At 33.4% G+C, this 14,846-nt stretch overlaps 2 protein-coding genes and 1 pseudogene across 2 annotated transcripts; 2 read left to right on the top strand and 1 right to left on the bottom strand.

Moving 5' to 3' along the window:
• The first annotated feature begins 351 nt into the window (after nt 1-351).
• On the top strand, nt 352-7,214 carry LOC25502819 (receptor-like protein 35). The gene is made up of 3 exons (XM_039829087.1): nt 352-1,162; nt 6,430-6,801; nt 7,144-7,214. The coding sequence occupies exons 1-3, from the start codon at nt 517-519 to the stop codon at nt 7,212-7,214; spliced, it is 1,089 nt and encodes a 362-aa protein (XP_039685021.1). The 5' UTR covers nt 352-516.
• LOC25502818 (receptor kinase-like protein Xa21) lies at nt 7,155-9,688 on the top strand. The gene is made up of 2 exons (XM_024773542.2): nt 7,155-9,131; nt 9,336-9,688. The coding sequence occupies exons 1-2, from the start codon at nt 7,244-7,246 to the stop codon at nt 9,686-9,688; spliced, it is 2,241 nt and encodes a 746-aa protein (XP_024629310.2). The 5' UTR covers nt 7,155-7,243.
• A 3,548-nt stretch (nt 9,689-13,236) lies between these two features.
• LOC120577323 (TMV resistance protein N-like) lies at nt 13,237-14,557 on the bottom strand (annotated as a pseudogene).
• Between the last annotated feature and the right edge of the window lie 289 nt (nt 14,558-14,846).

Genomic DNA, 14,846 nt, shown 5'->3' with positions numbered 1-14,846 from the left:
TCAATGATGTGTTCCCACATCAATTAATTAATATAAAAATACACGAGTTGTCATATTCATTAGTTGATGTAACAACACATAACACAAGAAAAAGAAGAATTAATTTTGTGGCTATACATAACAAGAAGAATCGGCGAAGATGAGAATTAAGAGGTAGAAAATCAATGCTTAATAGTCATTGTCGGATTGTAATGAATTATTCTTGGACATATTAGAATTTTCCTTGCAATTATCTATCTAGACTTTTTCTTGTCCTTTTTTTCTTGACTTGTCCTTTATCTATCTAGATTTTCCATTCCAATATTTGTCTATCTAGACTTGGTTGATTTGAAGCACTGCCCCTACCAACACTCTCGGTATGAGAATCTCTCCCATTTACATAAAATGACGAAAATTAGAGAGTGAAATAAACGTTAATACTACTAATAATAGCGTAGTAAACTCATTTTTAAACCACTATCTATCATCCTCACCAGTTCTTTGCCTCGTCTCTCATTCCACACACACTAAGGAAAAATGGTGAATCTATTATCTCGTCTCTTATTTTTTTTGCTATCATTGCATTGTTTTGTGGCTTGCTTAGCTACGAATACAAAAAACATCACAACAGATCAATCTGCTCTTCTAGCATTTAAATCCCTCATTACTTCAGACCCCTATGATATGTTGTCTAATAATTGGTCAACATCCTCTTCTGTATGTAATTGGGCTGGTGTAACTTGTGATGAGCGGCATGGTAGAGTCCACAGTTTGATTCTCCAAAACATGAGTCTTAGAGGCACCGTTTCCCCAAACTTGGGGAATCTGTCCTTTCTTGTTATACTTGACCTAAAAAATAATAGCTTCGGTGGTCAGTTTCCTACAGAGGTATGTCGGTTGCGCCGATTAAAGGTTCTTCATATCAGCTACAACGAGTTTGAAGGGGGGATTCCTGCATCGTTGGGGGACTTATCACAACTTCAGTATTTGTATCTTGGTGCTAACAATTTTAGTGGTTTTCTTCCCCGGTCTATTGGTAATCTTCGTCGGTTGAAACACTTGCATACCGCTCAAAGTAGGCTGTCTGGACCCATACCTCAAACAATTTCAAATTTGTCTTCACTTGAATATATTGATTTATCTTCCAACTACTTTTCAGGTACTCCTAGCTCTGATATTATGTGTCATACTTTTTATTTTTTTGTATTCATACGATTCATGATTTTATAATTTAAATATAGGATTTATTAGTCCTCCTGTTCCACACTAATAGCTGCACATATTGCAATTTATAAAAATAAAAATTCATAATAAACTTCGCATAGGTAGGGCGTGGAAGCCCAAATTATGCGTCAAAAAGTATTTGCAATGTCATTTACATCGAGAAAATAACAAAAGATTAATGATAAAGTTGACAATAAATATAAAAAACATTGAAATAAATAATCATTAAAAAAATATTATCTGAAGTATGAGTCTTAGGTATCGTTTTCGTAAACTTGGGGAACTTGTCCTTCCTTGTTATGCTTGACCTGAAAAACAATAGCTTCGATGGTTAGTTTCCTAAAGAGTTATGTCGGTTACGCCGATTAAAGGTTATTCATATCAATTATAATGAGTTTGGAGGTGGAATTCATGTAATCTTGAGGGACTTATCGAAGCTTCAATATTTATATCTTTGTGCGGACAATTTTACTGGTTTTATATCCCCGAATATATTGGCCACCTTCAATGGTTGGAAGAATTGGATACTAGTCACAACAGACCAATACCTCAAACAATTACAAACATATATTTACCCAAAATTCTCTATTTATTTTCTAACTACTTTTCAGGTACTCCAACCTCAGATATAATGCGTCATCTTTGTTTGTTTTTCACTATTTATAATTTAAGAATTTTAATATAGAATTGATTACTTTTTTTCCATAATATTTACCATGCATTTGACCATTTAACATATATTAATAAAAGATGAAACGTGAAAGAAATATAATTGTTATTTTACTAATTTATTCTCCTTTTCTTTTTATAAATTTTACTAATTTCTTTTATGAATCATTTACGATTTTTTTTTGCTGCATAATATCTTAGAAGTAATGCACATGTTATTAATTAGATTTTACAATTAAAAATTAGAGTGCAAATTCATCGACATGACAATAAAGATATTTTAACTATGTTGACATCCTAAAACTACTACCTTTCATTTGCAACACTCTAATAAATATTATAAAAATAAAAAACAAATAGCACATCTTGGGGGATTATGTCAAAATAAATAAAAAATCTCATGCTTTGGAATGGCTAGGTGATATGCAGTCGATATTATATGAGAGGAAGAGGAAGAGGGAAAGGAAACGCGGAAGAGGATGAACAAGAGGAGAGAGAGGTGCAAGAAATATCAAAGTGTTGAGTTTTTTTTTTTTTTTTAACAGAAACTGATAGCAAGGACTAAAATCAAAGCCTTTCCGACGTACATGGTTTGTTTAAAAAAAAAAAAATCATGAATGAAAATAAAAAAAAACTCGCTAACTTACGGGGACTAACTACATATCATGTCCAATAAGTTTAAGTCAAAATTATATCATGTCCAATAAATTTTCATACTTACTTTGTCAAGATAAAACTTCTCAATGATTTTAAATAGAAAATTAAACAAATATTAAAAAGCTAAGCTTATTGATTAAATAACAAATAAAATAAAATAAAAAAGAATTAGATAACAAAATCATAGAAGGCTGGAGTCTGAAATGAACTTATAGAAAGCAATAACATAAAACATGTGAGACTTCATCAATTCATACAATTTGGTTTCGCGCACTTGTGTGGATCTATTGGATTATGCTAGTGTTGTGTGGCTGATTACTCTGAATTAGAATTTTAGGTTATTTTACCCTGTAAGACTGTTTTGGATCATACCACTCCTGTGGGTTGACTCGACTGTTTTTTGGTCAACTTCCACTTTTACGTCCTCCCACTTTTATACTTTTTCTTTTAATGTTGATCAACTTAGGGTGCCGCAGATCCTTATACACCCCGTTAGCTTAAAAAAAAAGTGACACTTTATCAATACGAACAATGACCACGATGTGAAACATCATTCCTGTTAACAACATAGTAATTGATTCCTCACTTTAAATTTAATCCCATGTACAATTTGTTAACACAACGAATCATTTTTAGGCTGTATTGATGTAGCAAACATTGGCCATACCATCACTGGAGCGGTTTGGCACTCCACTTTACCACCGGGTTTAGGCTTTGATTTTTTTCGTGATAGATGTGGTCTTCCAAACTACAGATTTCCCTAGCATGTGGTAGCTTTTATTTGTTTTTTATTTTATTTTTTCTTAAATTTTTAGAATTACATTTTAAGATAAGTTATTCAAACAAATTTTTCATTTGAAGCTTTCCTTAAAAATTTCTTTATTAAAAAAAGCATAACAAACATATTACACTACAAAAATCTTTTTGAAAAATAGTTATAAAAAACGGGTCTATTATAAAACTTTCTAACAAAGAACTATCAACATTGTTGTGAATCCGGTTCCAAAGAAACCTTCACAACAATGAAATAAATCAATGATGTGCGGAGCAAGTGATAGTGATAATCAATGAGAACAAATGGTCTCCAAGCCAACAACAACAAAACAACCCTAACTAGTGTATAGCAAAACCACACAAGAGATACCAAAACATAAACGAGATAAACGGTAAAGGAAAAGAACAAAACACCGAGAAGATTGTTGACCCAGTTCAGCCAATATGGCCTAATCTGGGGGAGAGAGCAGCTCTCCAATCCAATATGAGAAAGTGTTACAAAAGGTTACAAGACTCTAGCCTTCAAGCTTTACACATGAACAAACCCTAGATTCTACCCTTTGGTGTTTCCCCACTCTCACAACATGAACCCTAAAACCCAAGGTGATTACAATGTTTTTCCCAACCCAAGAGACACTCTCATCAAAGACACACAACCCATAGGATCCCTCCTTTGATCTCCAAGTTCTCTCTCTTAAGTTCTTCTTCAAAAAAGCACAAGAACACAATATATACTAGTCTTCCCCTGAAGAAATCGTGCCACGATTTCCCTAGATCGTGTCACGAGCTGCAACGGACCCAAGGTTGACAAGTCCTTATCAGTGATACTTAACGAGCAAGTTTCTGAATCGTGTCACGATTTCCCAAGATCGTGCCATGATTTGGCGTCCTGCAAACTAGCTCACAGCCACTTGAAATCGTGCCACGAAGCCAAAATCGTGTCACGATTTCTCTGTTCTTCCAGACCACAAATTTGAAGCCAATATCAACAAACATTTATAAGTAAATTTTTCTATTAATTTTTTTTTTTGGATACAATATGTTTCTATTAATATAACATTTATGTCTTACAATTGTTTTTATTGTTATATAAAAATAAATAATAAACTATAAGTACATTAATTGGAGTTTTCTCCCCTTTTTTATTCGATTTATGGATTTTTGTCCTTCATTTCTAAATTCGCAATTTTGGTCCTTTAATTTTTCCAACTTCTGATGCGGTACAATTTAAAATGATGTGACATTATACAAATTGAATCCACATATTAAACTTAAACTTTTATTACTTTTAAATTCTATATTCAATAATTGATAGTAAGTTCCAATTAAAATCTAATTAAATAAGTAAAAAAAATATATTTTAAAAACCAGAAATTGAAATTGTTTAATAAAATAAAAACCGTGAACCCTAAAATTTCATCTTTATCCAACATTTACAACCCAAAGACCAAGGATGCAGTACTGTGATTTTCAATTGAACTAAAAACCATGAACCCTAACTTGTAACCCATTGCATAATTCTTCTAACCAACATAATACACCTCCCAATGTAAACAACAAGCAAACATTAGAGAAATGATATTTATACAAACATTACTGTGACTAAAACAAACAACAACCCTATAAATATAACCCAAGAGAGAATTCAATAAAATCACCCAAATCCTTTATTCTTATTTTCAATTTTGATATTTTTTCCTTTGATGCATCCTCTTTCTTTTTCAACTCCTCTTTCAATTCTGAAATTTTACCCATAAATTGCAAAGCCAGGAATGTTTTACCATATATATTCTACACCCTTAAAATTGCTGTCATTTTATCGGGATAATTGTGAGTGAACCGAAGGTCTAAAAGACCGCATTTGAGAAGATAAGTGACGAGAGAAGAAAAACAACGTTGTATGAGAAGATAGAGAGATGAAATGAAAGTATATATAAAGGTTTTTATTTATGATTAAAAAGATATAACTTTATAATTATGGTGGTTTGCTTCTCTTAACTTTATTTAAGATCACAAGTTCAATGTGTCAATTTTGGTGGGTTGGTTCAACTTCTTAAAAAAAAACAATGTAAGAAAAAATTCTTGTTTCTAGGGTTGAATTGAGAAAAAAATTGGGGATTCCAACTTTATAGATTTTGTTAAGGTTTATTTCTGTTGCTTAAAATATAAAGAAAAATTAATTTTGGTCGATAGGATGGTTAGATTTTTTGTTCATACAAAATGTACTTGGATGTTAGTCTACAGTTCTGTAACTTTTCAATGAAATTATTGGTTCTCAATGAACTTACAATAATACTTAGATTTAAAAGTTACACATATGCATGTAAAATTCGACCGCTTAACAACATGACTTTCTTGAGGGATGTTAGATTTGACGATAACAATTTAAATGAAAGTCTACCAACTGATTTTTCAACCAGCTTCCATAACTTGAAAATCTCACTTTATGTCCGCTTATCTCCTATCCATGTGTAAGTAATATTGATAGTAAATATTATTTGAATAACCATTCCAAGATCAATTGACAATTCACAGTGATGCACTCTTAAATTTTACATCAAATGAGATTATTGTTTCTCATGAACCATTTCTAGATCAACATGGGATGTCTCTTTCCAAATCAAAATTTTAATCGTAAAAAAATAAAGAACCCAAGAATAACAAACTTGGACACTTGATACTTTCATATAAAATTAAAAATATTATTAATGTTGTATGAAATAAAGAGATTATAAGTTATTATACTTGTAAAAAAAAATTATTATACAAAATTACACTTCATTATAATTTGAGAAAGATACATTATAAAAAATAGAAAAAAAAAGTAATAAATGGTAAATAATATGATAGGAAAATAAAATATTATTAACGATTCATATTAATATTGTAAGACAATTTTGTTTTTAGTGATGAAGGTAGTATTTCTTAGAAATCGTGGTTGGGCCTAAAACAACTCCACAAAACTGGCTTGTGAGGAGAGGATTGCACCCACTTATAAACACATTGTTAGGCCATGTCCTATCCGATGTGGGACTCTTAACAGTATTTAACTATTTATTTTGATTGTGTGTTTGAACTATCCTAATTAAGTATTTGTCTTTACTTTTTTTCATTGTTGAATTAAAGGTGAAATTCCAAAAGGGATATTGGGTGATCTTAGACGGCTGAACAGACTGTACCTTGACAATAACCAGCTTTCAGGAAACATATCGTCAATATTCAAATTCAACAACTCATTATTGCAAGAATTTTATCTTAGCTATAATAATTTGTTTGGCAATCTTCCGTCATGTATTTGTCACGAGCTTCCAAATCTTAGAATGTTCTATCTTAGTCATAATGATATTTCTGGTAACATGCCTACTGTTTGGAATCAATGTAAAGAGTTGGAGAGATTATCTCTAGCTTTCAATAGTTTCAACAAAGGACCCATGCCAGGTGGCATCCGAAGCATGACCAAACTTCAACGACTATATCTTATGGGCAACAACTTGGAGGGTAAGATATTTTCACTAACAACATTATTGTTTTTATATAGTATTCGTGATACTCCACAAAAGACAAATTTGTTGTATGTTATTTTTTACAAATTGTTTTTTTTTTTATACTTTTTAGCTTTTTATTTTTTCTTTAAATTTAATTTCTTTTTTTTTATTTTTCTAAAAATGTCAAATATATGATAGCTCTGCAAGCAAAAAAAAAAAAAAGGAAAAAAGTGGTCGGATAGTTTATCGTCCCTTTGTGTTCCCAAAACATTAGCCACATACAAGATGAAGGATCATTATTCGAGCAATAACCATGAATACCATCTTAATAACATTAATTCTTATCCATTTTCAGGTACGATTCCCGAGGAGATTGGCTATCTTGATAAACTTGAGGTGTTATACTTGTATATAACAATAGCTTAAGTGGATCTATTCCTTCCAAAATCTTCAACATGTCATCACTTACATATTTGTATCCTGACCAAAATCACCTCTCTGGGATAATTCCTTCAAATACGGGATATAGCCTTCCTAACCTGCAATATCTATTCTTGAATGATAACAATTTTGTTGGAAATATTCCAAATAACATATTCAACTGTTCTAATCTTATTCAATTTCAATTGAATGGCAATGCATTCACTGGAACTCTACCCAATACTGCTTTTGGAGATTTAGGATTGCTTGAATCGTTTCTCATAGATGACAACAATTTGACAATAGAAGATTCTCATCAATTCTTTACTTCCTTGACAAATTGTAGATATTTGAAATATCTAGACTTATCCGGGAATCATATACCCAATCTTCCTAAGTCAATTGGAAACATAACTTCAGAATACATCAGGGCACAATCATGTGGAATTGGTGGTTATATTCCCCTAGAAGTTGGAAACATGAGCAACTTGCTACAATTTTCTCTTTCTGGGAATAATATAACTGGACCAATACCTCCTACATTCAAAAGGTTGCAGAAACTTCAGGTTTTGAATCTTAGCAACAATGGACTACAAGGATCATTTATTGAGGAACTTTGTGAAATGAAGAGTTTGGGTGAGTTGTATCAACAAAATAATAAGCTCTCTGGAGTTTTACCAACATGTTTGGGAAATATGATTTCTCTTATAAGGATACATGTAGGATCTAACAGTTTGAACTCTAGAATACCTTTATCTCTTTGGAGGCTTAGAGATATATTAGAGATAAATTTTTCATCAAATTCTTTAATTGGTATTCTTCCACCTGAGATTGGGAATTTGAGAGCAATTGTACTATTAGACCTATCAAGAAATCAGATTTCAAGCAACATTCCAACAACCATTAATTCCTTATTAACATTGCAGAATCTCTCCTTAGCAGATAATAAACTGAATGGTTCAATTCCCAAATCACTTGGTGAAATGGTAAGCTTGATCTCTTTGGACTTGTCCGAAAATATGTTAACTGGTGTTATTCCAAAATCCTTAGAATCACTTTTGTATCTTCAAAACATCAACTTCTCATATAATAGATTACAAGGAGAGATTCCTGATGGTGGACGGTTCAAAAATTTCACAGCTCAATCATTTATGCATAATGATGCACTTTGTGGTGATCCTCGCCTTCAAGTACCTACATGTGGTAAGCAAGTTAAGAAATGGTCAATGGAAAAAAAGCTTATATTGAAATGCATACTTCCCATAGTTGTGTCAGCCATTTTGGTTGTTGCATGCATCATACTTTTAAAACATAATAAAAGGAGAAAGAATGAAAATACTCTTGAAAGGGGTTTGTCAACTTTAGGAGCTCCAAGAAGAATATCATATTATGAACTTTTGCAAGCAACTAATGGATTAAATGAGAGTAATTTCCTTGGAAGGGGGGGATTTGGCTCTGTTTATCAGGGGAAGCTTCTTGATGGTGAGATGATTGCAGTTAAAGTAATTGATTTGCAATCAGAGGCAAAATCAAAGAGCTTTGATGTAGAATGCAATGCAATGAGAAATCTACGACATCGAAATCTGGTAAAGATTATCAGTAGTTGCTCAAATCTTGATTTCAAATCATTGGTGATGGAGTTCATGTCAAATGGAAGTGTTGACAAATGGTTATATTCAAATAACTATTGTCTAAATTTCTTACAAAGGTTAAATATAATGATAGATGTTGCATCTGCATTGGAATATCTTCATCATGGTTCTTCAATACCTGTGGTTCATTGTGATCTAAAGCCTTCCAATGTCTTATTGGATAAAAATATGGTTGCACATGTTAGCGATTTTGGTATTGCCAAGCTCATGGATGAAGGACAATCTCAAACTCATACACAAACTTTGGCTACTATTGGATATCTTGCACCAGGTCATTTCTTCTCTTTTACTTCTTAACATTATCTTGTTTATGTTTCAGTCCCAACCAATCTATTTTATTTTTTCAACAAAAAATATCTATAACACACATTAGTCATAAACATGTTATATTAGTAATTAATGTGTACATTGTATGGATCTAATCCTTAACTTTAATAATATTCGATAACTAGTAATAACTAGACTTAACATGCAGAGTATGGTTCTAGAGGAATTGTTTCTGTCAAAGGAGACGTGTACAGCTATGGGATCATGTTAATGGAAATCTTCACAAGAAGAAAGCCAACAGATGATATGTTTGTTGCAGAACTAAGCTTGAAGACATGGATCAGTCAATCATTGCCTAATTCCATTATGGAGGTCATGGATTCAAATTTAGTCCAAATAACTGGGGACCAAATTGATGATCTATCGACTCACATATCATCTATTTTTAGTTTAGCCCTGAGTTGTTGTGAAGATTCACCTAAAGCAAGAATCAATATGGCAGATGTTATTGCGACGCTAATCAAAATCAACACTTTGGTTGTTGGCGCAAACACAGTCTAGTTATTTTCAATATTTGTGTTTGATGTTTTCAATATTGTTTTTGGATTGATGTCTTGCTACTTCTGGTTTGTCCTTTCAACTGTCTTCATTGTTGTATGAGAATGAAGTTGGCTATCTCCTTAATATATTTCCTTTTGCTTTTAAAGAAATCGACTAGTGAATAAGGATCATCACAGAAGCATGTAAATTGTGTGTACTGTATCCATTTATTGTATCCCCTCTCAATTATTATTATTATTTTTAATTTAATTTGAAGTTTATTAATGGTGCAGTCTTTGGAGGAGAGTAGTGAGGGTCTTGACTCATTGTGTAAGAATGGGAAGAAAAGATCTTCTAATCAGTTTTTGGTTGAATATATCTGCCTTTTATGTCATAGCAGGTTGCTACATAATTTTGCAGAAAAATACTCCCTCTGTCCTAAAATATAAGCAAAAAAATCTTATTTTCTTTGTCTCAAAATATAAGCAAAAAAGACCAACTTTTATGCTATTTTTATGTTTTTTCAAACAAATCATCTTTTCCAATGTAAAATTAAATGCAAGTTGCATTTAATTTGCTCTCCTTTTTATTTTCTCCATAATTTTTAACCTATGAAAATTATTTTTACATCTTTCCATAAAACTTATTCCAAGGAGAACACAGAAAATTATACCTCAAATCACCAAATGTTAGTTTTCTAAATAAGTGTGAATTAGTGTTTTTTGCTTATAAATTAGGACGGAGGGAGTATAGTTGAACATGTCTACTTATTAGGTTGCTAAATAATCTTGTATCACAAGTACAAATATGTATTGTTGCTGCCTTTGTCTCTAACATCTTTTACAAAAATTCACTAATAAATGTACAAATAAAAACTAAATTTCAAATGCATGTTGGTCCATTCACCTTTGGATGATTCTAGTTTTGCATAATTCTTGATTATAAGAAAAGTTGATTTCGAGAAGGCTTATGATTCGGTGGACTTAAATTATCTCGATTTAGTAATGAGTAATATGAACTTCCCAACTTTGTGGAGGAAATGGATATCAGAATGTGTGGGCACGGCGACAGCGTCGATTCTTGTTAATGGCAGCCCTACAGATGAGTTCAAAATGGAAAGGGGTCTTCGTCAGGAGGATCCGCTATCTCCTTTTCTATTTTTGTTGGCCGCCGAAGGGTTTAATGTCTTGATGAGAGCTTTGGTGGAAGCACAACTTTATACCGGTTATGGGGTGGGCCGAATTGGGGAGGAAAGGCTCACACACCTACAGTTCGCGGATGATACCCTCATTTTAGGCGAAAAGAGTTGGTTAAACGTGCGTTCTATGCGTGCGGTTTTGGTTTTGTTCGAGGAGATGTCTGGTTTAAAAGTCAATTTTCATAAAAGTATGCTTACTGGTGTAAATATTAATGAGTCGTGGTTAGCGGAAGCGTCGATGGTTATGAATTGTAGAAGGGGATCCATTCCGTTCGTGTACTTGGGACTTCCGATTGGTGGGGATTCTAGAAAACTAAGCTTTTGGAAACCTGTGATAAACTGTATAGTTGCTCGCTTATCTTCTTGGAATAATAAGTTCTTGTCTTTCGGAGGGCGTCTGGTACTGCTGAAATTTGTCCTGTCATCGCTTCCGGTTTACTTTCTTTCCTTTTTCAAGGCTCCAGCAGGTATAATTTCTCTTATCGAATCTATTTTTAAAAGATTTTTTTGGGGTGGGAGTGAGGATAATAATAAAATTTCTTGGATTAAATGGGATGACATTTGTGTCCCAAAGGAGGATGGGGGGTTGGGGGTTAGGCGGTTAAGAGAGTTTAATTTTTCTTTGTTGGGAAAATGGTGTTGGAGGATGTTGGTGGACAAAGAGGGGTTGTGGTACTGTGTTTTAAAAGCACGTTATGGAGAGGAGGGGGGTCGTTTGATGGAAAGGGGAAGACATAGTTCGGTGTGGTGGAGGATGTTATGTAATGTTCGTGGGGGGGTTGGTGAGGGAGTAGGGAATTGGTTTGACGGAAACATTCGAAGAGAGGTGGGAAACGGCCTAGGCACTTTATTTTGGCATGATCATTGGGTCGGGGAGTCGCCTTTGCGATACAAATATCCTCGACTATTTGATTTGGCGGTTAATAAGGATTGTACAGTGGCTGATATGGAGAGAGATGGTTGGGAGGATGAAGGAGGGGTGTGGGTGTGGCGAAGGCGTTTATTGGCTTGGGAGGAGGAGAGTGTGAGGGAGTGTTCACTGTTGTTGCATAACTTTGTTCTACAGGTTAATATTTTTGATAAATGGAGGTGGACTCTTGACACTGTGCATGGTTATTCGGTGCGGGAGGCATATCGCTTCATTGTTAGTCATGGGGATCATTTAGACAGGAGTTCAGTGGACAAGGTTTGGCACAATTACATACCATCAAAGGTGTCTCTGTTTGTGTGGCGCCTCCTTCGCAATCGACTTCCGACTCGAGGCAATTTGTTAAGAAGAAATATACTCCACGCAAATAATGTTATGTGCGTGTTTGGTTGTGATGCTCCTGAAACAGCAAGTCATTTATTTTTACGGTGCGATAATTCATTAGTTTTATGGTCATTGGTAGCAGCGTGGTTAGGCTTGTCTTTGGTTTATTCTACTGATTTACGACAGCACCACATTCAGTTTTGTTTTATGGCGGGTTTTCCTCGGTGTACACACTCCTATTTTACAGCTATTTGGTATGCTTGTGTTTGGTTGATATGTAAAGACAGAAACAAACGTATCTTCCAAAACGAGGCAACACATCCTGACACTCTGTTGGACAAACTCAAATGTATTTATTTTTTGTGGATGAAAGCGAAGAGTATTTCATTTAGTTACAGTTATAATGACTGGTGTACTCGTCCGCTCCTTTGTATGGGAGTGCATCAGTAGTTTCTTGTTTTTTGTTGACGGTGTCGGTTCTTTTGGCACCGAATTGTTTGTAAATATTTAGCGGTGTGGCACTCTTTGCACATCTTGTGCAGGGTGTTTCATACGCATTTTTAATATATCTCATTTTAGCTTGTGCAAAAAAAAAAAAAAAACTGGCTTTTGTATTAAACAATTCATCATATGAGTAGCAAAGTATAGTATAAGAGGTTTTCTTAGATTGGACTGTGTGCAAGAGTTGTTGTAGAAGATCCTTACACATTAAAATACAATGTCTTCCTATGTATATTATAAGGGGTTTTCTTAGGTGTCTTATGTTTATTTTAAGGGGTAAAATTCTTATAAAGAATGTACTGTCTGATGCTTCTTTATTTATTTGAAGGACAACACTTCTAATCATTGGTGTATTCGTTGTGCAACACTGAAACAGTATTGACATTGGTGATCACATTCAATTAATTCATTTTCTCAAATTAATACCAATGTCAACATGTAGTATCGTGTCAGGTGTTCGTGTCTGTGTCGATTTGACCTCACAAAATGGAGAGCTATACTTAGCACCTCCATTGTCGTTGTGCAGTATATTTTCTTTCTACAAGTACCAACATGTCTCAGTATTGTTGTAAACATTGTCTTCACGATGCGGGTAACTTTGGTACTTGTAGTTTGATAGATTGAGAACATGAATTTCTTTCTAAACTCTATGTTGAGAATCTTTCATTGACACTGAATTTGTTCTCAGACAGTTCTGAATTACCTTAGTTTTACTAAACTCACAGTTAGACACATTGTGCTCTTAACTTTGTGCTGATCAAAGTTTTGTAACACATTCTTTCAATAAAACAAAAAAAGTTTTTTAACACATACATTGATCAATATGTAAAAGAAGAACCACATTTATAATGCAACTAAAATAGTTTTTCATAAGCTTCTGAATCTTCCATGTATGAAAGCATCTCACGTGTCAAACGAAGCATGTGGATGCTTCTCTTCATCTTAAGTTCAGTTATGCGTTGAACCGTTGCCTCATGACTTACTTGATTTTCGTAAGTATCTATGCTTTTATAATATTGAAGCTGAAGTTGTGCAAGTTGCTCTAATTTAATAATTTGCTCTAATTTAATATTGAATCAACTTTTGCAGCACATCCATCGCAATTTCCTCAACAAGTTCAGCTTCTGTTCTGTTTGTACAAACATGGAAAAATATAAACATACTTCTTTTTTTTAGAACAATTCGCCCATTCAAATTGACACCGGAGAAAATCGAACGTGAGATCTTAAAATGAGCATACTTCTAGGTCCCAAGCCAATACCACCCGGCCAACCCAAGTGGATTCATTTTTTAAAAATCTTATTTTTCTAATAGTTAATCAAATAACATTAATATGATAATAAAAAAGTTACCTGTTGATGGAGCAATCCCACCCAGAATGGTTGGCTGCTTCTCCCAAAGCATCCCTCTATTTTTGCAAAATATTCATTGTACTTCCAAAACGCTGCTCATGCTTAACAAATGCCTCAGCATAAACTTCCTAATTGGTGTCGAACATGGAAAGGATCAACTTCATAAAAATCTGGCAATATAATTTGCTCTTTGTATTTTCTACACTCGAGTATTTTCACAACTTCATCCAAACACCATTTTGAAGTTGCATAGTTTTTTGAAAAAACAATCACAGAAAGTTTTGCCTCATCGATTTCCTTGAGAAGCGCTTGTGATATTTCATCTCCTCTTTCAAGATTGTCATCTATGTAAGTCTTGATATCTAACCTTCTTAGTGCACTATTGAGATGGCTTGTGAATGTTTTACGAGTATCCTCGCCTCTGAAGCTAAGGAATACCTCATGTGTTTGTTTAGGATTTGTAGAGGAGGAGGAGGAGGAGGATTTTTCCATTTACTATTGCTATAGCTAGATTATGAAACTTGTTTGGATATATGGAAGTTTATCCTACCTTATATACTTGAGAACTTCCCTTTTATATAGATAGATGGTCGATCTATGCAACTTCTTTGCTCATTAAAATATGTAGAAATTAAAGCAAAGAGAGAATTGAGAATCAAGGGAGTTTAAAATATTGGGTTAGTTTCTAATGTTAAAAAGAGAGTGTACAAATATTTAACTTAAAATATTAATTTAAACTTGTAGAAACAACAACCAAATCTTATTCTATTAAGTGGGGTGATTTCAACTCGTAGAAACTTAATGTTAAAAATGAGGACGCCTAACATGGATCCGGTCCAAAAGTGTACAATCATATTACAAAATGACATGCTAAAT

Source organism: Medicago truncatula, chromosome 8 (genome assembly GCF_003473485.1).
Source record: "Medicago truncatula cultivar Jemalong A17 chromosome 8, MtrunA17r5.0-ANR, whole genome shotgun sequence".
NCBI lineage: Eukaryota > Viridiplantae > Streptophyta > Magnoliopsida > Fabales > Fabaceae > Medicago > Medicago truncatula.
The sequence above is the reverse complement of the archived record's forward strand: the minus strand, read 5'-3'. Positions and strand labels throughout refer to the sequence as shown.